The sequence below is a fragment of the Geotrypetes seraphini genome, chromosome 9 (genome assembly GCF_902459505.1).
Source record: "Geotrypetes seraphini chromosome 9, aGeoSer1.1, whole genome shotgun sequence".
Taxonomy (NCBI): Eukaryota; Metazoa; Chordata; class Amphibia; order Gymnophiona; family Dermophiidae; genus Geotrypetes; species Geotrypetes seraphini.
The window spans coordinates 180,954,508-180,977,353 of NC_047092.1; the positions used below are offsets into that span (position 1 = coordinate 180,954,508).

Below are 22,846 nucleotides of genomic sequence, written 5' to 3' on the forward strand. Positions count from 1 at the left end.
GAACTGATCTTTGAGACCATAGAACAGTTTTACGAGTTCTCAGCTCAACCAAGAAGAGAAAATAATGGGTATATATTGAAGGACCTAAGGCCAGTACTGGGCAGACTTGGACATTCAGTTGAGGACGGGCTGGGAAGGGCTTCAATGACTGGGATGGTTAAAATGGGCTGGCGTGAGTAGATAGAGTCTAAGCACACAACCGGGCAGGACTCTGTGTTTCTGGCCCAGAAATTTCTAAGATAAAGGACCATTTAAATCAGAGGTGTCCAACCTTTTGACTTCTCTGGGCCGCATTGGCCGAAAAAAGATGTTTCTGGGGCTGCACAAACACGCAAATGCTGCAGCAAGACAGAGGAGGGAGCCGGCAAGACAGTAAACACCCAGGGGCAGCAGAGGAAAACACTGCCTCGACCGGGACCGCACAAAATACTTCACAGGGCCGCAAGTTGGACACCCCTGATTTAAATTAAATGATTATTTTATGGAGCATGTATGGTTGGGTAGGCTGGATGCATGTCACTGAAACAATGTCGAAACATAGAATTTCATTTCTGCAAATTGACGCTTCACGAAATAAGATCACATTCTTTTCAGCTCCAGTGGCAAAATAACCCTCAGAATTTAGGAAGTTGGTTGGTTGGGTTGAGAACTTTTCAGCACCACCTCGTACGGTCACAGAAGTCTAGGGGTTGTTATTCAGAGTGATTTAAGTAGCCAGGGAGACTCCTGACCATTTAAATCACTTGCACAGGGCCACCCAGAGATATTCAGTGGCAAGTTTGTAGGTGGTGTACGGGCAGAGCAGAAATGTAGCTCATTTATGCCAATTTTCAGTCCACTGACTAGCTGCTAAGTGACCATATAAAGAGGCCTTTATACTACAACCTGGCATGCACTAACAGAATTAGAGTGGGCTAAAAGCTATGAAGCACATTTTATGCTTATGGGCTTCTTAGCATATATCGTGTGCTAATTCTGTTAGCACACACTAAGCTTTAGATAAAAAAAAAAAAAAGCCACAAACTTAGGATAGAAAAAAGGCTGTCCTAACTTTGAGCTAGATTCACAAACCTGCCCGATCGGGACCGACCCATTCCCGATCTGGGCAGGTCCGATGAATTCATCAAAGTTGAATAAGCAGATGGGGGCGCTCGGAGGAACGCCCCCATCTGCCGGCACGGATCGCTGGTGTGCGATCCCAACGCATGCGCAGACCATCTGTAGATGGTCTGCGCATCCGTCTAGACCCGTCCGAGCCGCGACTTAAAAAAAAAACTTTTTAGCCCAGCGAGCCCGTGGTTTTAACTCGCTTAAACCCGCAGGTTAAAACCACGGGATCGCAGTGCAGGGAAGGGCAGGAGAGATTCAGGGCGGCAGGCAGGAGAAAACCGGGGACGAGCAGGAGAGATTGGGGCAGAGCATCGGGGCGGCAGGCAGGAGAGATTTGGGGCAGCAGAGAGCAGGGTTTCTATGGAGCTGGAGAGTCGGAAAGATGTATGTGTATTTGTATTTAACCCCCCCTCCTTTTACAAAACTATAGCATGGTTTTTAGCGCTGGCTGCAGCGGTAACATTTCAGACGCTCATAGGAATTCTATGAGCGGTCGGCGCTAAAATCCATGCTACGGTTCTGTAAAAAGTGGGTTTATTTATTCTAAAAAAATTATAGACCACAACATCCTTTTAACATATCACCAATTCATAGAGATATATAGAAACAAAAAAAAAATAATGACAATCCCCAAAAAAGAAAAAAACTACCCGTCGGATAACCCGACCAGAAAAAAATATTATTAAACTGTCCACAAATGAAGTAATGGATCCAAGATCTATCTAATTAGCAAAGGAAATATTTTAAAACGTAGAGGTTATTCAGAATTTTTTTTAAAAACCCTCCCCCCAAGCGTTTATAGCAACCGTACAATTGCCTTATTTAATTGTTTTAATTTGTTTTAATCAACACGGTAATTGACTTGCTGTTTAAAACCTAATTAAAAAGTCATTTAAAAAGTAGGCGCCTACCAAGGTAGGCATCATAATTGCATCTACAGGAAGCCACCTTATGGCACCTACGGAGAAAGTAGGTGTGGTTAGGGGGCGGAGCTGACCTTAGGCACGGTTAGGCATGATTCTCAAAAGAGCGTAGGCGTCTGCAATGTGAAACCCTGGCCCACATTACAGATGCCTAAGTTTCTTATTTCGTGACGCCTTTACTTGTGTTTAGATCTCTTTTTTTTCTTTTTTTTTCTTTTCTCTCTCTATCTCTTTTCTGTTCTTCTTCTACTCAACCAACCGCTTTAAAAAAGCGACCCCACCCAATATGTTTTACCCCACTCCCACTATCTCCTTCTCCTCTCAAAATATGTAACTTTTCCCCTCCTTTTCCCCTTTTTACCCTCACTTTCAAGTCTGTCCAGTTAATGTCTTTGATGTTCACCTTCATTATTTTTAAATATTCATTATTTTTCCTTTTTTTTTTTTAAAAAAAAATATATTTTATTATTTTATTGTTAACCGGCCAGATACCTGTTGGTGGTCGGTATATTAAAAGTTAATAAACTTGTATGATCGGTACCGTTGGTGCGATTCTTTAAATGGTGCCTAAATGTGATTGATATGCGGTCGGCGCCTTTTTTTTTTTTTTTTTTAGGCAGCGATCAATGTAGGCGCTATTTACAGAATCTGGCCCAAAGTGTCTAACTTAAAGCGCTTTTTTCCAGCACCATCTATAGAATTTAGCCTTAAGTGCCTAGCGCATTTTAATAAAAGGTCCCCATTGTAATCGATTTAAATACAGTCCGATAGTTATAGAAGAGAAATATTAATTTGTGGTTTCAGGAGTTCACAACACAACAAAATATTGTTCGGAGCGAATCGCTAAACATACATCGTCTTTCTGCTCCCTTTTCTTCACGGTGAGCGTGTTCGATGCTGCTCCAGTGTGATGACGCTGTGGTTATTTTGCAGGTGAAGTACATTCGTGTGCAGAAAATCCGGTACGTTTGGGACCATACGAGCAGCCAGTTCAAGAAAATTGGGTGAGGCTTTCTTTTTTTTTTTAAACTTTTTATCATTTTTTTCTCATGATCATAGTATACGCGGACAACACATTTGGGCCAATATTCACCCTATGGCCCCTCATGCCAGAGCTTCCTTTCAATTTATGTCCTAAAGCAGGGGTGACAAACTTGATCAGATAAGGGGCCAGATTTTTTATTAAGTGACACCATATCACACGCCATCCTCGTGCATTAATCATGTTCTGAAAATAGCACGGTCAGGTAGTGCCCTGGCATTTTACACATGGGACTGGGTCCTTCTGCCTGCACATGGGGGTCTGAGGCAGTGCAGTGAGGCGCTTGGAGCACCGCTGGGTCTGGTGAAGTGCGTTCAGATGCTTGGAGTACCACTGGACAGGGGCTGCATGGTCAGGCGCTTGGATACAAGAAAACAAGGATGGAATTGTCCAAGGATGAATGATGTGCACTAAAATAGTGTCCATAAACTCGTCTGTAGGTGTAATAATAATAATAATAACTTTATTCTTCTATACCGCCACAATCTTGCGACTTCTAGGCGGTTTACAATCAAGAGTGCTGGACATTCGGCGAAATATAATAAGTAGATATTTAGAGGAAATACAGAGATCAGAGACAAGGTTTCAAGGTTTATTAAATATTTGATGAATCGCTATATCTTTATACAAAGCGATGTACATAATAATAAAATACAATTGAGTTAAAATACATACAATATATATAAACAATAGAAATCCAACATGACCAACAACAATTGGGAGGGAAGGGGGGATAAAGTTACATCTATTATATTGAGAAATACATTTAAGGGAAAAAACTTTGGGAAATAAAGGGATTTTAAAAACAAAATTAATAAAATAAAATAAATTTTAGATATTAAAAGCCTGTTTAAAAAGAAATGTTTTCAGGGATTTCTTAAAAGATAAAATGTCTTTTTCAATTTTAATGTATTGGGGCAATGAATTCCACCATTGGGGGCCAACTACAGAAAACATATCTAATCTTCGAGTGCCTATTATTTTTAAAGAGGGAACAACCAATAGGTTTTGGGAAGACGATCTAAGTGTGCGTGTAGAACTATAGGGAATTAACATTTTAGAAATGCATTGGGGTTGATTGAATATCAAATTTTTAAATATAAGTAACAAGACCTTAAATTCTATGCGCTGGCAAATAGGGAGCCAATGTGATTCGATAAAAAGAGGAGTTACATGATCAAATTTTTTGGCATCATGGATTAATTTAATAGCAGTATTTTGAACTATTTGCAGTTGGCGTTACAATAGTCTAATTTTGCTATTACAAGAGAATGAATTAAGATATTACGGGATTTGGATTCAAGGAATTTGGATATAGATCTAATCAAACGTAATTTATAGAAACAAACCTTGATTATCATTGGTTGACAATATTGGATGAATAAAGATCTTTACACCTACAGACCTATTTTAGTGCACATCATTCATCCTTGGACAATTCCATCCTTGTTTTCTTGCATTTTATCTGTGGTTTTGTTTCTCCCCTGTTTTGTTCTCTCAGGCGCTTGGACGCGGCACAGTCACCGCGGGCCACATAAAATGTCCAGGCGGCCCGAATTTGGCTGTTTGTGTTGGGACGTTTGTGTCCTAAAGGCATCAAAAGTAACTCGCTCCAGTTTTGCTTTTGCGGCTCTTAAAATTGCCTGTGACGGAGATTCCACCGGTTAGCTTCGTTCCCGTGAGAGATGGCCCGGTTCAGATGCCACAAGTGTGGCGCGGTGGTTAAAGCGAAGGCCTTGGCACCCTGAGGTTGTAGGTTCAAACCCACGCTGCTTCAGGTGACCCTGGGCAAGTCACTTAATCCCCCCATTGTCCCAGGTACATTAGATCGATTGCTTGAGTACTTGAACAAATGAACATAAGCCATTCTGAACTCCCCTGGGAGAATGGTAAGGAAATTTGAATAAATAAATAAACCCAAATTTAATGGCATCTAGGGTGATGGTTCTAGTGACATCAATTGTATCCTTCCCTAAAAAATATTGGCACACGCCGTACCTCAATTTTTTCAGTTACAGCCCCTACAATCTGGAACACTCTTCCACTATATTTAAAAATGGAAAAAAACTTAAAAAAATTTAAAAGCAACTTAAAATGTTTCCTTTTTAACGACGCTTTTAACTGAAAAAAAAAAAAAAAAAGAGGCTCATTTTAGAGATTAAATAAATAATATTTGTTTTTAATTCATACCCATTTCCCTAATTCCTTTTGTGTTTACCTTAAATGTTTCTTACATTTACTTTATCAATTGTATTTCTTACCCCCTTTACCATTTGTGTCTATTGCATGCCTGCTTATAATTACCTAGTACGTTCTTCCGTCAGTCATGTCGATCATAGAAAGTTTGTATTAAATGTTTTATTTACTTTTTTGTTACTGTAAAGTTATTTTATATTCTGTACAACGCTTTGAAGAAACGAAAAAGCGTTTAATCAAAAATTGAATAAACTATAAACTATAAACTATCCTAATGATAAATCCCACCTCATCAATGGAAAAAAGTTACTAAGGGAAGAGTGCAATCTAGTACAGAGAGAGAGAGAACATCTGGAGGAGCCATAGAGAACATAGGCTTTAGTTAGTCAATGAGAAACGAGTTGAGATTTCTCCCCCACTTACACACACTTTTCTCCTATTCGAAGTATGCTATGAACTGCCTTTCTTTTCCCTTCATGAATGCAGTGACGTAGTAAGTGGTGCCCCTCCCCCGCCCTCTTCTCCGCACTCCCCCCCCTTCCATGTGCATGTCGCGTTCCCTTTCGCCATACCTTTTTAACTTTCTACGGTGTGAGCAGCATGCCCACGTCGGCGTCGGCTCGCCCATTAACGTCACTTCCTAGGCTCAGTTCCCGGAAGTGACGTCAGAGGGCACGCCGATGCCGACACGGGCAGGAATCTCCTGCTTGGGGGAGTAAAAAAGGTACGGGGGAAGGCAAGGGGTGTGCGCACGCCGCAAGGAGAGGAGCAAGGGGGGGGGGGCCGAGAGGGGGAGGAGGAGGGTGCCGCGCCCTTAGCAAGACGGCATCCGGGGTGGACCGACCGCCCCCCCTCCCTTGCTATACGAGCACAAGTGGATGCTGCAGCAAAAAAGGATTTCTCTGTATTATTTTATCATGACTACGCTTTTCAATTATTGGTGCAGTCGTCAGTTTTGTCAGTTTTGGACTACTGCGATATAGTCTATTTCGCCAATCTACCAAAGGTTTTTCAGAAACTGCGGTTAATTCAGAACTCCACACTACGATTGATTTTTAGTTTGATAAAATTGGATCACATTGCTCCTTATTTTCTTAAACTACGCCGAGGTCCGTTGGAGGCCAGGGCAGTTTTCAAATTTGGCTGGTTTTGTTACAAAGCCCTTTATGGTTTGCTGCCTTGTATTCCGATTGATCAATTTGCTTTCAGTATATCAAAGCGCCCTTCAAGTTTTTCCGCTTTTTAAAAAAATGTTTCCTATTCCTAGGGGCTGCTCTAAATTAAAATATGTGGAAAAGATGTTGGTTTTTCAGGCTGTAAGCTGGGAGAGAAAACTAGGCCCTATAATGATCATTATAGGAAAATGTTAAAAAACATACTTATGTAGCAATTTGGGAGGGGGGGGGATAATGTGGATGTAATGTATGTTTCCATTGTTATTTTGTAATTCTCTGTGAATGCATAGTTCTCTTTATGTTGACCGTAAAGAACTCCGAGCTGTTTGCGGTATACAAATGGAATGTTATGTTACGTCATGTCCTCCTGGGATCTGTCACTCGTGTGTGGTATCCGTTTCAATTGTTCTCAGGGTTAATAATTTTAAAGCATTTTCTGAACCCTTTTTAGGACCCTGGAAGATGAGCACAGCTGTTCTGATATACACAGCAAGTTTGGTGCTGGTCTAACGAAGGAAGAGGGGGATGTCAGGTATTATATTTAGTACTGAACTTTCCATCTAAACAAGTACAATCTTACCCCATGTAACTAAGGCATCAGCTTTCATAGGCTTCAGGGACCTAATGTTTAAAGTAAGATATTTATTCACCAGGGAGGCCAAGGACATAACTCACTTAGCTCTCGATTTTCAGCCTTAAGAACATAAGGATAGCCTGACTGGGTCAGACCAAAGGTCCATTCAGCCCAATAGCCCGTTCTCACGGTGGCCAATCCAGGTTACTAGTACCTGGCCAAAACCCAAAGAATAGCAACATTCCACTATCTCAGAGTAAGCAAGATTCCGGAACCCCAAAGAGTGCAGCATTCCATGCGGAATCCCCAAAGAGTAGCAACATTCCACTATCTCAGAGTAAGCAAGATTCCGGAACCCCAAAGAGTGCAACATTCCATTCACAACCTACGGATGGAGGTCTTCCAGTCTCATTTCAGCTCCCACCATTTCTACGCAAACCCGCTATCGAGTAGTGGAGTCAGTTGCACAAATAAAGAATGAGGTAGGCGTGGAAGTGGCTACACGCTTTGTACAATTGGCACTGGACTCTGATAGAGACTGGCTATTAAAAACTTTCTTTAGATTTAAAGATAAATTATTCCTGAAACCAAAAATAAGAATGTACCCAGATGTTTCTAGAATAACCCCCCAAAAGAGGAAACAGTTTCTTCTTTTAAGACCTGGGAGCTACATTTCTATTAAGATTTCCTTGTAAATGTTATATTAATTATCAAGGAGCTAAATATATTTTCTTTGAGTCTTCACAGCTGTTAAGATTTATAACTAGTAAAAATGTGATTTCGGGGAGCTCCTCCGTGGACGAACAGGAGGAAGGCTCCTGAATAGATTCTGGGTGGTAATCAGAGGTGTTGTTTTTTTCCTTACAAAGTTTTTCTGATTCTGATAATGTCTTGACTTTTTTTTTAAGTTTGCTCCCTCATATATTGTGGACTAATTAACAGAACAAATGAAAACATTTTCCTTTTTATTTGGTTTTTGATATTTTTTGTAGCACTTGAATTTATTTCTGTTTCTTTGTAATAATTATGATTAAGATTATGCAATATTGAAATACCAATAAATAATTAAAATTTGAAAAAAAAGAGAATGAGATGGGAAACACTGAGCCGCCTTGCAATATGTACATTAAAAGGACTTAACCTTTTCCTGTCGTGTGTCCCAGATGACGGGACATTCCAAAAATGTCGTTGTCTGTATGGACTAAAAGAGCCAGGAACACAAAATATTTGAATTTACAGACTTAGGACTTATTTACATTATGTTTACAATAGCCGTAAATGATAATGGTGAATAATACAAAATAGAGAATGACATGGTGACAAAATTCATAACCGTTCCCATCCCTGCGGACAACCGCGGGAAATAATCCCATGTCATTTTCTAGTGTCTATTTCAACCTCAGTCCTTCTACACCAGCATTCTTCAAAGCAAAGCTTGAGGGTCAGTGGTTGTGGCCATTCATACTCTGATTCTTATGTGAGCCAAGGATAATGAAGCCATTGTGACATCACTGATGTGATTGGCTCTTAGGCACTGGTGGAATGAGGCATTATGACATCACAATATCTGCTCTGGATACCAGAGACTGTCATTCTGTAGTGTCTGTTTCAGCCTCAGTCCTTCTACACCAGCATTCTTCAAAGCAAAGCTTGAGGGTCAGTGGTTGTGGCCATTCATACTCTGATTCTTATGGGAGCCAAGGATAATGAAGCCATTGTGACATCACTGATGTGATTGGCTCTTAGGCACTGGTAGAATGAGGCATTATGACATCACAATATCTGCTCTGGATACCAGAGACTGTCATTCTGTAGTGTCTGTTTCAACCTCGGTCCTTCTACATCAGCATTCTTCAAAGCAAAGCTTGTGGGTCAGTGGTTGTGGCCATTCATACTCTGATTCTTCCCTCTCTCCTTAAAAAATGACATGAAGATGGTTTCCCGCGGTTATCCGCGGGGACGGGAACGGTAATGAATTTTGTCACCGTGTCATTCTCTAAAAAACTTTGCTAAAATAATTACGATTGGAACCAGCGTAACGTAAAATTTATTACGATAGGAAAAGGTTAAGGACATGAGCAATACTAATGAGGGCTTTTCCTTGACATCCGTCAGGAGACTGGTGTGTGGGCCAAATACCATCGAAGTCGAGATTGCTCCACTTTGGAAGCTGTTCTTCAAAGAGGTAAGACTCATTAGCATCCGATTGCTCTGTTTCAAGTGTCAACCCACACGTGGCATCTCACATTCTCTTCCTATGCGGAATAACAGATGTGGCCCTGGCATAGGTACCGTCCAAGCGTTTCTGCACCCAGAATTAATAGGCAAAATATTTTCAGTTTCTTTCATACATTTGCCTAATAGGAAGAATCCAATGCACGTTTGAATTTTTTAATGCGCAAATTGATTGTACATTGGGAGGGTGCGTGGCACCCCCTCCCTTGCCCTCTTTCCCCCCCCACCCCGCGCATGCATCCCTTCCCCATCCCTTTTTGGCGTGAGCAGCCACCAACTTACTGCCTGCGTTGGCTTTGGCGCTCTCTCTGACCATCACTTTCTAGGCCAGGGGTCTCCAAAGTCCATCCTCGAGGGCCGCAATCCAGTCGGGTTTTCAGGATTTCCCCCATGAATATGCATTGAAAGCAGTGCATGCAAATAGATCTCATGCATATTCATGGGGGAAATCCTGAAAACCCGACTGGATTGCGGCCCTCGAGGATGGACTTTGGAGACCCCTGTTCTAGGCGTACCAGAAGCGATGTCAGAGCGGGCGCCGAAGCTGACGCAGGCAGCAAATTGGTGGCTGTTTGCCCGAAGTTAAAAAGGTATGGGGGAACCCAGGAGGACATCAGAGTCCAGTCCTCTTGGGGGGTCCCCCCCTTTCTTGTATAATTGTCAATTTCTTGTTTGCCATTTTGAATCTGCTGGTTTGTTGTTCTTTCTTATTAATAGAAACAGATTTCACATAAAAAGGGATGGGGGAAGGGAAGGAGGAGGGGTACAGAGTGTCTTTAATCCCTCCTTTTTTTGGCTTGCTGGAATATCTGTCATGAGGGTACCTCTGTTCCCCCTCACACTTTTTTTTTTTTTTTGGCTGCTTTAATTTTGGGACAGAGAACATAAGAATTGCCGCTGCTAATTTGAATTATACCTATTCTACTCTTTAATCTTGGATCCAATTAACATTGAGGACTAGTGTGAGATTAGCTAGATTATTATTATTTTATTTATCTATTTTTATTTTTATTTTTTAATTAAATGGAATTATGATCGTGGTATATCTTAACTTTTGAATCTTAGTTTAGTATATTGTTTGATCTCACTTTACTGTACAAGATGTATATGCTTGGTAATATTGTAAAATTCTATAAATAAATAAATAAATTAAAAAAAAAAAGAATTGCCGCTGCTGGGTCAGACCAGTGGTCCATCGTGCCCAGCAGTCCGCTTACGCGGCGGCCCCTAGGTCAAAGACCGGTGCTCTAAATGAATCCCGCCTCACCTGCGTACTTTCCAGTTCAGCAGGAACTTGTCCAACTTTGTCTTGAATCCCTGGAGGGTGTTTTCCCCTATAACAGACTCCGGAAGAGCGTTCCAGTTTTCTACCACTCTCTAGGTGAAGAAGAACTTCCTTATGTTTGTACGGAATCTATCCCCTTTCAACTTTAGAGAGTGCCCTCTCGTTCTCCCTACCTTGGAGAGGGTGAACAACCTGTCTTTATCTACTTTGTCTTGAATCCCTGGAGGGTGTTTTCCCCTATAACAGACTCCGGAAGAGCGTTCCAGTTTTCCACCACTCTCTGGGTGAAGAAGAACTTCCTTATGTTTGTACGGAATCTATCCCCTTTCAACTTTAGAGAGTTCCCTCTCGTTCTCCCTTCCTTGGAGAGGGTGAACAACCTGTCTTTATCTACTTTGTCTTGAATCCCTGGAGGGTGTTTTTCCCTATAACAGCCTGTCTTTATCTACTAAGTCTATTCCCTTCATTATCTTGAACGTAGTGGAGGATGTTTGGGTATGTCCACTAGAGAGTTTCTTCCATGTATCAAGGTTTCTTTCCGTTGTTGTTGTGGGTTTTGTTTTCTGGGTTTTTTTTGTTGTTGTTGGTGGCAATGCTTGATGGTACAGAATATAGTGATACCGAGTGGTTTTTTTTTATTTGTATGAACTCTGTACTATTTTTGTCTCCACAGGTCATAAATCTCTTTTACTTGTACCAGTTCTTCACGGTGGGCCTTTGGCTGTCTCAAGGCTATTTGGGATATTCCATCGCCATCGTATTCCTGTGTACAGTTACCATTACTCTGTCTCTATATGAGCTGAGACAGGTACTGTATGTGGTCTTTCATAAGCTATATACGCACCGAAAAGTGCATCTGTTTGGTTTTAGGTTAAAATCCCACCAGCTGAGCCAGTCTAGGTTCACATCTGATAAGAACATAAGACTAGCCTTATTGGGTCAGACCAAAGGTTCATCAAGCCCAGTAGCCCGTTCTGACACTGGCCAATTCAGGTCACTAGTACCTGGCCCGAATCCAAAGAGTAGCAACATTTCATTATCTCAGAGTCAGCAAGATTCCGGAACCCCAAAGAGTAGCAACATTCCATTATCTCAGAGAAAGCAAGATTCCGGAACCCCAAAGAGTAGCAACATTCCATTATCTCAGAGAAAGCAAGATTCCGGAACCCCAAAGAGTAGCAACATTCCATTATCTCAGAGAAAGCAAGATTCCGGAACCCCAAAGAGTAGCAACATTCCATTATCTCAGAGAAAGCAAGATTCCGGAACCCCAAAGAGTAGCAACATTCCATTATCTCAGAGAAAGCAAGATTCCGGAACCCCAAAGAGTAGCAACATTCCATTATCTCAGAGAAAGCAAGATTCCGGAACCCCAAAGAGTAGCAACATTCCATTATCTCAGAGTAAGCAAGATTCCGGAACCCCGAAGAGTAGCAACATTCCATTATCTCAGAGAAAGCAAGATTCCGGAACCCCAAAGAGTAGCAACATTCCATTATCTCAGAGAAAGCAAGATTCCGGAACCCCAAAGAGTAGCAACATTCCATTATCTCAGAGTAAGCAAGATTCCGGAACCCCAAAGAGTAGCAACATTCCATTATCTCAGAGAAAGCAAGATTCCGGAACCCCAAAGAGTAGCAACATTCCATTATCTCAGAGAAAGCAAGATTCCGGAACCCCAAAGAGTAGCAACATTCCATTATCTCAGAGAAAGCAAGATTCCGGAACCCCGAAGAGTAGCAACATTCCATTATCTCAGAGAAAGCAAGATTCCGGAACCCCAAAGAGTAGCAACATTCCATTATCTCAGAGAAAGCAAGATTCCGGAACCCCAAAGAGTAGCAACATTCCATTATCTCAGAGAAAGCAAGATTCCGGAACCCCAAAGAGTAGCAACATTCCATTATCTCAGAGTAAGCAAGATTCCGGAACCCCGAAGAGTAGCAACATTCCATTATCTCAGAGAAAGCAAGATTCCGGAACCCCAAAGAGTAGCAACATTCCATTATCTCAGAGAAAGCAAGATTCCGGAACCCCAAAGAGTAGCAACATTCCATTATCTCAGAGTAAGCAAGATTCCGGAACCCCGAAGAGTAGCAACATTCCATTATCTCAGAGAAAGCAAGATTCCGGAACCCCGAAGAGTAACAACATTCCATTATCTCAGAGAAAGCAAGATTCCGGAACCCCAAAGAGTAGCAACATTCCATTATCTCAGAGTAAGCAAGATTCCGGAACCCCGAAGAGTAGCAACATTCCATTATCTCAGAGAAAGCAAGATTCCGGAACCCAAAGAGTAGCAACATTCCATTATCTCAGAGAAAGCAAGATTCCGGAACCCCGAAGAGTAGCAACATTCCATTATCTCAGAGAAAGCAAGATTCCGGAACCCCAAAGAGTAGCAACATTCCATTATCTCAGAGTAAGCAAGATTCCGGAACCCCAAAGAGTAGCAACATTCCATTATCTCAGAGTAAGCAAGATTCCGGAACCCCAAAGAGTAGCAACATTCCATTATCTCAGAGAAAGCAAGATTCCGGAACCCCAAAGAGTAGCAACATTCCATTATCTCAGAGAAAGCAAGATTCCGGAACCCCGAAGAGTAGCAACATTCCATTATCTCAGAGAAAGCAAGATTCCGGAACCCCAAAGAGTAGCAACATTCCATTATCTCAGAGAAAGCAAGATTCCGGAACCCCAAAGAGTAGCAACATTCCATTATCTCAGAGAAAGCAAGATTCCGGAACCCCAAAGAGTAGCAACATTCCATTATCTCAGAGAAAGCAAGATTCCGGAACCCCAAAGAGTAGCAACATTCCATTATCTCAGAGAAAGCAAGATTCCGGAACCCCAAAGAGTAGCAACATTCCATTATCTCAGAGAAAGCAAGATTCCGGAACCCCGAAGAGTAGCAACATTCCATTATCTCAGAGTAAGCAAGATTCCAGAACCCCAAAGAGTAGCAACATTCCATTATCTTAGAGTAAGCAAGATTCCGGAATCCCAAAGAGTAGCAACATTCCATTATCTCAGAGTAAGCAAGATTCCGGAACCCCAAAGAGTAGCAACATTCCATTATCTCAGAGAAAGCAAGATTCCGGAACCCCGAAGAGTAGCAACATTCCATTATCTCAGAGTATGCAAGATTCCGGAATCGCCAAAGAGTAGCAACATTCCATTATCTCAGAGTAAGCAAGATTCCAGAACCCCAAAGAGTAGCAACATTCCATTATCTCAGAGTAAGCAAGATTCCGGAACCCCAAAGAGTAGCAACATTCCATTATCTCAGAGAAAGCAAGATTCCGGAACCCCAAAGAGTAGCAACATTCCATTATCTCAGAGAAAGCAAGATTCCGGAACCCCGAAGAGTAGCAACATTTCATTATCTCAGAGTAAGCAAGATTCCGGAACCCCAAAGAGTAGCAACATTCCATTATCTCAGAGTAAGCAAGATTCCATAACCCCAAAGAGTAGCAACATTCCATTATCTCAGAGTAAGCAAGATTCCAGAACCCCAAAGAGTAGCAACATTCCATTATCTCAGAGTAAGCACGATTCCGGAACCCCATAGAGTAGCAACATTTCATTATCTCAGAGTAAGCAAGATTCCGGAACCCCAAAGAGTAGCAACATTTCATTATCTCAGAGTAAGCAAGATTCCGGAACCCCAAAGAGTAGCAACATTCCATTATCTCAGAGAAAGCAAGATTCCGGAACCCCGAAGAGTAGCAACATTCCATTATCTCAGAGTATGCAAGATTCCAGAATCGCCAAAGAGTAGCAACATTCCATGCTACCGATCCAGGGCAAGAAGGAGACATTCAAATCTCACCAGTCGAAGGGGTGGTTCCTGTATAACAGTACATTCTATAGCAGGGGTCTCAAAGTCCCTCCTTGAGGGCCGCAATCCAGTCGGGTTTTCAAGATTTCCCCAATGAATATGCATTGAAAGCAGTGCATGCCCATAGATCTCATGCATATTTATTGGGAAAATCCTGAAAACCTGACTGGATTGCGGCCCTCAAGGAGGGACTTTGAGACCCCTGTTCTACAGCAAAGTGATGACTTATTTTTAATCATATATATATTATCCAATCACGTGTGCTATATTTAATCAAATGTTTTTAGTTTTTAGCATTTTGGTTTATGTATTGTACCGGCCTATGTTTTCATCATTTCACAATATGGTCTTCTCGGTTTATTTTAATAGTTATAACTTCAGTGCTATATGGGTCCTCTTTTTCCAGGTTGTGGATACAATTTATTGACTTTACTATTTTTAATAAAAGTCTCAATCAACAACATCCGTCTCCTCAGTCTTCGTGGCTTTGTCTTGTGTTTCTACTGTGGGAGACACGGGTTAACTTTTTGGATTGGGACTTGAATAGAAGTCATAAGTTCTCATTTTTATAAAACTGAATTTCTGGTCTCATTAAATGATGGCACATTATATGGATAATTTAATGCATAGCTCATATTTGTATCTTAACTCGCAGCAATCGGTAAAACTTCATAAACTCGTCGAAGCCCATAACAACGTGAAGGTCACTGTGTGCAGAAGAAAAGGGGGTGAGTAGTTTGTGATCATGGAGGTTGAGAGGAAGTCAGTTGGGGGGCGGGAGTGGTTAAATCGGGACTGAGATGGAATGTAAGTGGAAAGGAAAACATATGGGAGCAATGACTATTAATTTGTGTTTTAGGGGATCAATTTTCAAATAAGTGGGCTCCTCTTACTCAAATTAAAACAGTTAACCTGCCTAAAATAGGTAAAGTTTCAAGTTTATTAACTTTTAATATACCGACCATCAACTGGTATCTAGCCGGTTTACAATAAAATGTTAAAAAGAGAGATAGAAAATTATATTTATAAAAGGAGTTAATAAAAGTGTACATTAAGGACATGAACTGGACGAACTTGAGAGTGATGGTAAGAGGGGAAGGGAGGGGTAAAGTTACATAATTAGGAGAAGAAAAGAAAGAAAGGAGAAAAAAAAAGAAACCTTTATAGGGTTGTTCTATGAACTAGGCCAGTGGTTCCCAACCCTGTCCTGGGGACCACCAGGCCAATCGGGTTTTCAGGCTAGCCCTAATGAATATGCATGGAGCAGATTTGCATGCCTATCACTTCCATTATATGCAAATCTTTCTCATGCATATTCATTAGGGCTAGCCTGAAAACCAGATTGGCCTGGTGGTCCTCCAGGACAGGGTTGGGAACACTGGTCTAGGTACCCACTTTTAAACACATGTTTTACCTGTAAATGTTTAGACTGGTAACACCTGCATATGAATTACTAACAGGTATCTTACGCGCTATTCTGCAAATATGTTGAAACTCAAACTACATTTATGGATCAGTTTATAATTTATCCAACCCACACTTAAATGTATGCAAATTCACCAATAGGGGGTCTAAAGGATAACTTCTACGATCTTTCTTTTGCACATAAAGTGCTTTAAATTCTCAGTGGTTTAATTTTTAAATTCATTTATTCTAAACATATAAACTATCACCTAAAACAGGGGTCTCAAAGTCCCTCCTAGAGGGCCGCAATCCAGTCGGGTTTTCAGGATTTCCCCAATGAATATGCATGAGATCTATGTGCATGCACTGCTTTCAATGCATATTCATTGGGGAAATCCTGAAAACCCGACTGGATTGCAGCCCTCAAGGAGGGGCTTTGAGATCCCTGACCTAAAACATGGAACTAATCCCTGTAATTAATAATGAGGTTGAAGTATCATAAATATGCATAATTCTCAATAAATTTCAAGTCTTCATTCTGAATGCATGTGAGGTAATCATTTACTTCACAAACCTCCTTCCTACCCTGAAATGTAATTATTTATTGGTGTGAACCATATATTGTTTTAAAATATGCTTTGTACAAGAGCAACAACACTTAACTTAATAGCTTTCCAGCCAAAGCCAACGTTGGGGGACCATGAACTGCCCTAGTGATAGTTTATATGTTTAGAATACATGAATTTAAAAATTAAACCACTGAGAATTTAAAGCATTTTAGGTGCAAAAGAAAGATCGTAGAAGTTATCCTTTAGACCAGTGCTCTTCAACCTTTTTACACCTATTTGGTAGCAGCTTAAGTTATATCAGTGGTAAATGGAGTTTGCTTGGAGGAAAAGGATGTTATTAGTGGAGTGTCCTTGGGCTAGGGTTACCAGATAAACCCGAAAGAAAATCTGGACCCATAGCCACGCACCCAGGCCCAGCCAGTTCCGCCCCGTTCTGCTCGTGCCTTGCCCCGTTTACCTCTCCAGCCCCACCCCAGATGGCATCAGTGCATGTGCGGATGTGAGGCAATGACATCACTGCAATGCATGCACGCGTAAGCAGATGCCCCTTCCTGATGCGCTTTTGACGGGAAGCTTTTCAAAGCCTGGACAAAGTGCCGGGTTTTGAAAAACCATCCGGCCCCCAGACATGTCCTTGAAAAAGAAGACATGTCCAGGGAATTCCGGACATCTGGTAACCCTACCATGGGCCGACTCTATACTGCTACTAATGACCGGGGACTCAATTCAAAGCACTTTACATGAGCTTCTGTAATGGTGTTACAATACAGAGTTTGCATTTTCTGAGATGGTTTTCAGGACAGACACATTTCTATCATAATCAGTCATGCTAGGTATTACAGTTCATAGACAACACCGCGAAAGACAAAGGCGCGCGCCGACAACTGAGCGCAAGACGGAGGAGCGCACCGAAGAAAATTACTGTTTTTAGGGGCTCCGACGGGGGTTTTTGTTGGGGAGCCCCCCCAGTTTACTTAATAGAGATCGCGCCGGCATTGTGGAGGGTTTGGGGGGTTGTAACCCCCCACATTTTACTGTAAACTTAACTTTTTCCCTAAAAACAGGGAAAAAGTGAAGCTTTCAGTAAAATGTGGGGGGTTACAACCCCCCAAACCCCCCACAACGTGGCGCAATCTCTATTAAGTAAAGTGGGGGGGGGTTCCCCCCCACGCCCCCCGTCAGAGCCCTAAAAACAGTAATTTTCTGCGGGGCGCGCCTCCGTGCTGCGCTCAATTGTCTGCGCTCGCCTTTGTCCCGGCGCGCTTTTGACCTGACACCAGGTATTACATTACGTTACATTAGTTATTTCTATTCCGCCTTTCCCTTGCGGTTCAAGGTGGATTACATAAGAGTTGTTATGACAATAGGAAGAACATATTGTTAAGATATTACTTAGGAAAAGTTTGAGCATTTTCTAATTTGTTAAGGAGTAGTTGGTAATTGCAGGAGGAGTTCCAAGCCTGTTTGATTGTGTTATATTGGTTTTATGTATTTTTTGAAGAGTAGGGGTATATCTTTGTGAGTGATTTTGAGGAAGAACTGCCTGTCAAAGTTTATCTTTTTGCAGATGATACCAAGCGCTGTATTACTATGTTTGCCATGCTATATAGTTAAAAGAGGGTGGAGCATGAACAAGACATGGGAGGGGCCCCAACTTAAACTCATAAATTACAGAATATTCCTTCAGCAATTAGTTTTCTAAATGAAAACAATGCATGTTACTACGTCTTATGGTTGTGTGACCATTAGCTTGGTGTAGAAACCTGTGGCCTGTGTCAGCAGGACATTAGGAAAAGCATCGCCAAGCAACATTATTATTCTGGGGAGTTGAAATTGGGATGAACTGTGTATCCGTCATATTTCCCAACAGAATATAGTGAGCTGGAGTCCCGCCACCTGGTCCCCGGAGATGTCATCATTTTGAAGGGAGAGAAGTTCTTCTTATCATGTGATGCCATATTAATTAACGGGGTCTGCATTTTAAATGAAGGCATGCTGACAGGTATGGTGTCCTATGTCCCTGTGTTGCTCTGTGATATGTGTGCTCACTGCTATTCATTCCCAGGATTCAGAACATTAGTCCAATGTTGCCTGTGATTTGGAATCTGTTGTACTCAGCACACAGCAGAAAATGTCTTGTGGAATCACACCCAGACCTTCCATAAGTTGACACCGAACTACATGACATCAAAACTACAAATTTATGTTTCAAACAGATCACTGAGATCTCAAACAGAGAGACGGCTCGCACTACCGCCTGGTCATTCACTCAAAACTGAAACAGCCCACAAACGCTCTTGTTCACAGATCAGAGAAAGTTATCATGCCGCTGTACCAGGCCATGGTACGCCCTCACCTGGAACACTGGTCGCTGTACTTGAAGAAGGACACAATACTACTCGAAAGGGTCCAGAGAAGAGCGACTAAAATGGTTAAGGGGCTGGAGGAGTTGTCATATATAGTGAGAGATTAGAGAAACTGGGCCTCTTCTCCCTCGAAAAGAGGAGACTGAGAGGGGATATGATCGAACCATTCAAGGTAATGAAGGCAATAGACTTAGTAGATAAAGACAGGCTGTTCACCCTCTCCAAGGAAGGGAGAACGAGAGGGCACTCTCTAAAGCTAAAAGGGGACAGATTCCGTACAAATGTAAGGAAGTTCTTTATCACCCAGAGAGTGGTGGAAAACTGGAACGCTCTTCCGGAGGCTGTTATAGGGGAAATCACCCTCCAGGGATTCAAGACAAAGTTAGACAAGTTCCTGCTGAACCAGGTAGGGCTAGTCTCAGTTAGGGCGCTGGTTTTTGACCTAAGGGCTGCCGCGTGAGCGGACTGCTGGGCACGATGGACCACGGGTCTGATCCAGCAGCGGCAATTCTTATGTTCTGGCACATCATCCCCACATCCATTAGATCGCTTGACAATCTATGGAACTTCAGGAAGGCCGTGAAAACCTTCCTTTTCACAAATCCAGCTCCATAATGACCAACGCTACTCACTTGTCCTAAACTGCCGATCACCAATCATGTACTCGCTACAACATTAAAACAATTATATTATGTTTCTATTAGTACAGTGAATGCTGTCCTAAATCTATACTATTATTTTCCAAAAAAATAGGCTGATGCTAGACCCAAAAATCCATATACTCAAAATTAAATTGAATTGAATTAGAGGCTTTGGATCTCAAGTGCTCGCAGTTATTTTGCCAGTAGAACTAGTCTTGGCTCATAACTGTCTTGCGATCCTCAGAAAAGGACGAAATACTTTGAGGCGGCCCTGAAAACTAGACCGTGCTGGCAAATACAAAATGCTCTGTTCCTGAAGAAGCCCTTTTGCTTTGAGTGAGAGTGAAATGAATATCTTCCGTCGTCGGTTTCCAGAGGGCCGGGTAGAGAATTCACACCCGAGCCAAGTACTATAATGGTAACAAGAAAATGAATTATAAACGAATTGCATAAAAGGAAAATTTTTCGTATACATTCAGTTGAATAACGTAAAAGGGACTAAAGGACCGATGATAGCTTGCAAGACAGTTATGAGCCAAATAACTGCGAGCACTTGAGATCCAAAATCCTCTAATTCAATTCAATTTCATTTTTGAGTGCATGGATTTTTGGGTCTAGCATCAGCCTATTTTTTGGAAGATAATAGTGTGTTTCACAAGGTTTTTGAAGGGATATCAATACTATGCCATGTAATATCTTCTACAAATGCCGCAAATTCTTCTAAGCTATGTCTGCCAAAAATGTCTTTCAATAATTTTATCCTTCTATGCTGTGAATGTACCTTTGTAACCCGTTCTGGGCTCCTTTGGGAGGACGGGCCAAATAAATGAATGGATAAATAATTTCAGGGCAGAGAAACAAGAGCAATACTTTACCACATGGTCTTTCATATATTTTTTATTCTCCTCTGTGATCTCCTACTGACTTCATGAATTACTTATCTAAAAGAAATTGGGTTTGTGCTAGATAAGGTCCTCCAGCATCTTTCCAATGATTGCTTTCAACGTGTCCAGCCATCTGATTGAGGTCGCCCTCTTCCTTTGATCTTTTGATCTTACAAAACATAGTGTCTTTCTCTAATGATCTCTCTCTTCCGATGGTATAATAATAATAATAACTTTATTTTTCTATACCGCCATAGTCAGATGACTTCTACGCGGTTCACATTGAAAGAAGGCTGGACATTCAGCGAATTACAAATGCATGAGGGGGAATGTTACAGAAGAAAAGGGTAGTAAGGGGAGGAAAAGTAAGAGGGGTTGTAAGGGGGGGGGCTGAGAGATTGCTTTGGGTTTGTAGGGGGAAAAGCGTGGTGGGTTCTAAGTGACATAGCCAGTTTGATCTCTTCCAGAATGTCTAGCCTATGAATCGAAAAAGCAGTGCTAATGAAAATAACTACGTTCTACAAGAGTAACCCAAAATATCAGCCAACTAATAGGGAAGCTGAAAGTATAATACGGTAATAGCGAGAGCAAAATCTTATCTTCATGAAAGCTGCACGTTTGAAAGTTCATCGGGAAGTCCACAAATTCGGCAAAAATAAATGTACTTCCACACTTGAAATGAGCTGTGAATTCAGGTCCAACGTGTCATAAGGCAACAAACTGAAGAGAGCGTAACTGGGAACGCCAACAGTCCCTACGGTGAACTGCTTCCGGCAGATTGACAAATTTGTGTTAATTACATGGGTTCAGTAAGTGCTGTTTTAGGTGACTGAATACTGGATCTCTTTTCCTCCAAGAGGTCTAATTGCCGTAACTTAGATTTACAGAAAAATAACCAGCCGTAAGGAATTTTAGACCCTGAAATATATTGATAACATGGCTTTCTCGTGCTTTCCTAAAGGCGAATGCATTCCCGTGACAAAGACCTCGCTGCCCAGCCTCGATAAGACCATGCCCTGGAAGACGTACAGCGGGGAGGATTACAAAAGGCACGTCCTCTTCTGCGGCACTGAAGTTGTCCGTACTGAAGCATCCGCTCAGGGTCCAGTAAGGGCTGTTGTGTTGCGCACAGGTTGGTAATTTGAGACGCATTTTTTTACTCTTCTAAGTCCGATCCAATCCAACTCCTTTCCTGCTCTTCCCCCAAGAACAAAGCCAGATAAAACGGCGTGTCAAGTGCAAAGGCTGCGCATGCACGGATGGGGGTGTCCCCAGCATGTGCTCTGGAACTAACGCAGGAACATATGCATTAGTGCATATACTGTAGAACCTGGTCGCAGTCAGCGTAGCTGCATTTAGCACCTCCTACTGAGGAGTCGTTAAGGGGTCCTTTTACTAAGCTACGGTATACAATGGTTTTAGTGCGCCCTTACATGGGGTTTTCCCCGTACGCGAAATGCATCCATTAAGCTCATTTTCTTTTCTTTTTTTTTAATTATTTATTTAATTTTATAGATATACATTCATACAATATGTATATGAGAAAGAGAGATTAAACACATTAATTAACCCTTTCAGGACCATAAGGATCGTAGGCCAATTTTTGTGGTTTTGATGACATTTTTATGGTAAAAAGGGCTTGCAGATGCCAAAAAATTGATTTTTTTTGTGAAATATCATTATTTTTATTTTAAAAAATCACACTTCTGGCTTATGGACAGTGTGGCAAGTGAATCTTCTCGTCAATCTAGCAACGACGCTAATGAATGAATGTCGGAACCAGTTTGTTTACATAAAGGCAGTATCATATGGAATCCGTACATATCAAATTTAGAACTGTAGACTATCCCAATCAAAATTTATAGGATTTTAAAGTTATGGGACAAATATGTCCCTTGGTCCTGAAAGGGTTAAAAATAAAAAGGAAAAAGAAGAAAACTAAACAACTTCCAATGCAATATAAATCATCTCTCCAAAAAGTCCACATTATTGGAAAAGCAATTCACATTAGTAGGGCCTTATATTATACAGAAATTTATAATACGAAAATGCAGTGTTACTTCTTCAAATAAATGAAAACTAGACCTTATTCCACTGTGGGAGCACTGGACAGCGTTACCCCTTTAGACTCAAGAAAAAATCGTAATGGGGGGGGGATCAAAAAAAATATATGAATGTTGATCCAACAAGATCAAACATTTGCAGGGATATCTGAGTTGAAACTTAGCCCCCCAAGTTAATACAAATTGTCTCATTTCCAGGAACTCTTTCCTTCGGGATTGAGTTAATTTGGATACATCCGGAAACATGGAAATCTTTGAGTCCATAAAGGTCACCTCTTTAAGCCTAAAAAACAGCCTAAGAAGTGCCTCTTTATCTTGCTGAAAAACAAATGTCACCAGAAGTGTAGAATATGAGATGACTTCATCCTCTGAGGTTTCCAAAATTTTTGTAACATTAAGCTCATTTTCAAAGCGAAGAAGTTCGATCACGTAACACCCCTTCTCAAGAAAGCGCACTGGCTTCCAGTTGCTCATCGGGTAACATATAAACTATGTCTGCTCACATTTAAATCCCTTCTCTTTAAAACTCCGGCTTTCA

At 41.5% G+C, this 22,846-nt stretch overlaps 1 protein-coding gene across 3 annotated transcripts in view; it reads left to right on the forward strand.

The window, feature by feature from the left end:
- The window catches only part of LOC117366792 (probable cation-transporting ATPase 13A4), a 104,701-nt gene that overhangs the window by 30,912 nt on the left and 50,943 nt on the right, over positions 1 to 22,846 (forward strand). For all 3 annotated transcript variants that reach the window (XM_033958674.1, XM_033958676.1, XM_033958675.1), the window contains exons 4-10: positions 2,967 to 3,037; positions 6,898 to 6,978; positions 9,136 to 9,205; positions 11,214 to 11,348; positions 15,037 to 15,109; positions 18,225 to 18,356; positions 21,207 to 21,377. In XM_033958674.1, coding sequence (XP_033814565.1) covers positions 2,967 to 3,037; positions 6,898 to 6,978; positions 9,136 to 9,205; positions 11,214 to 11,348; positions 15,037 to 15,109; positions 18,225 to 18,356; positions 21,207 to 21,377 — 733 coding nt within the window. The remainder of the gene's footprint in view (positions 1 to 2,966; positions 3,038 to 6,897; positions 6,979 to 9,135; positions 9,206 to 11,213; positions 11,349 to 15,036; positions 15,110 to 18,224; positions 18,357 to 21,206; positions 21,378 to 22,846) is intronic.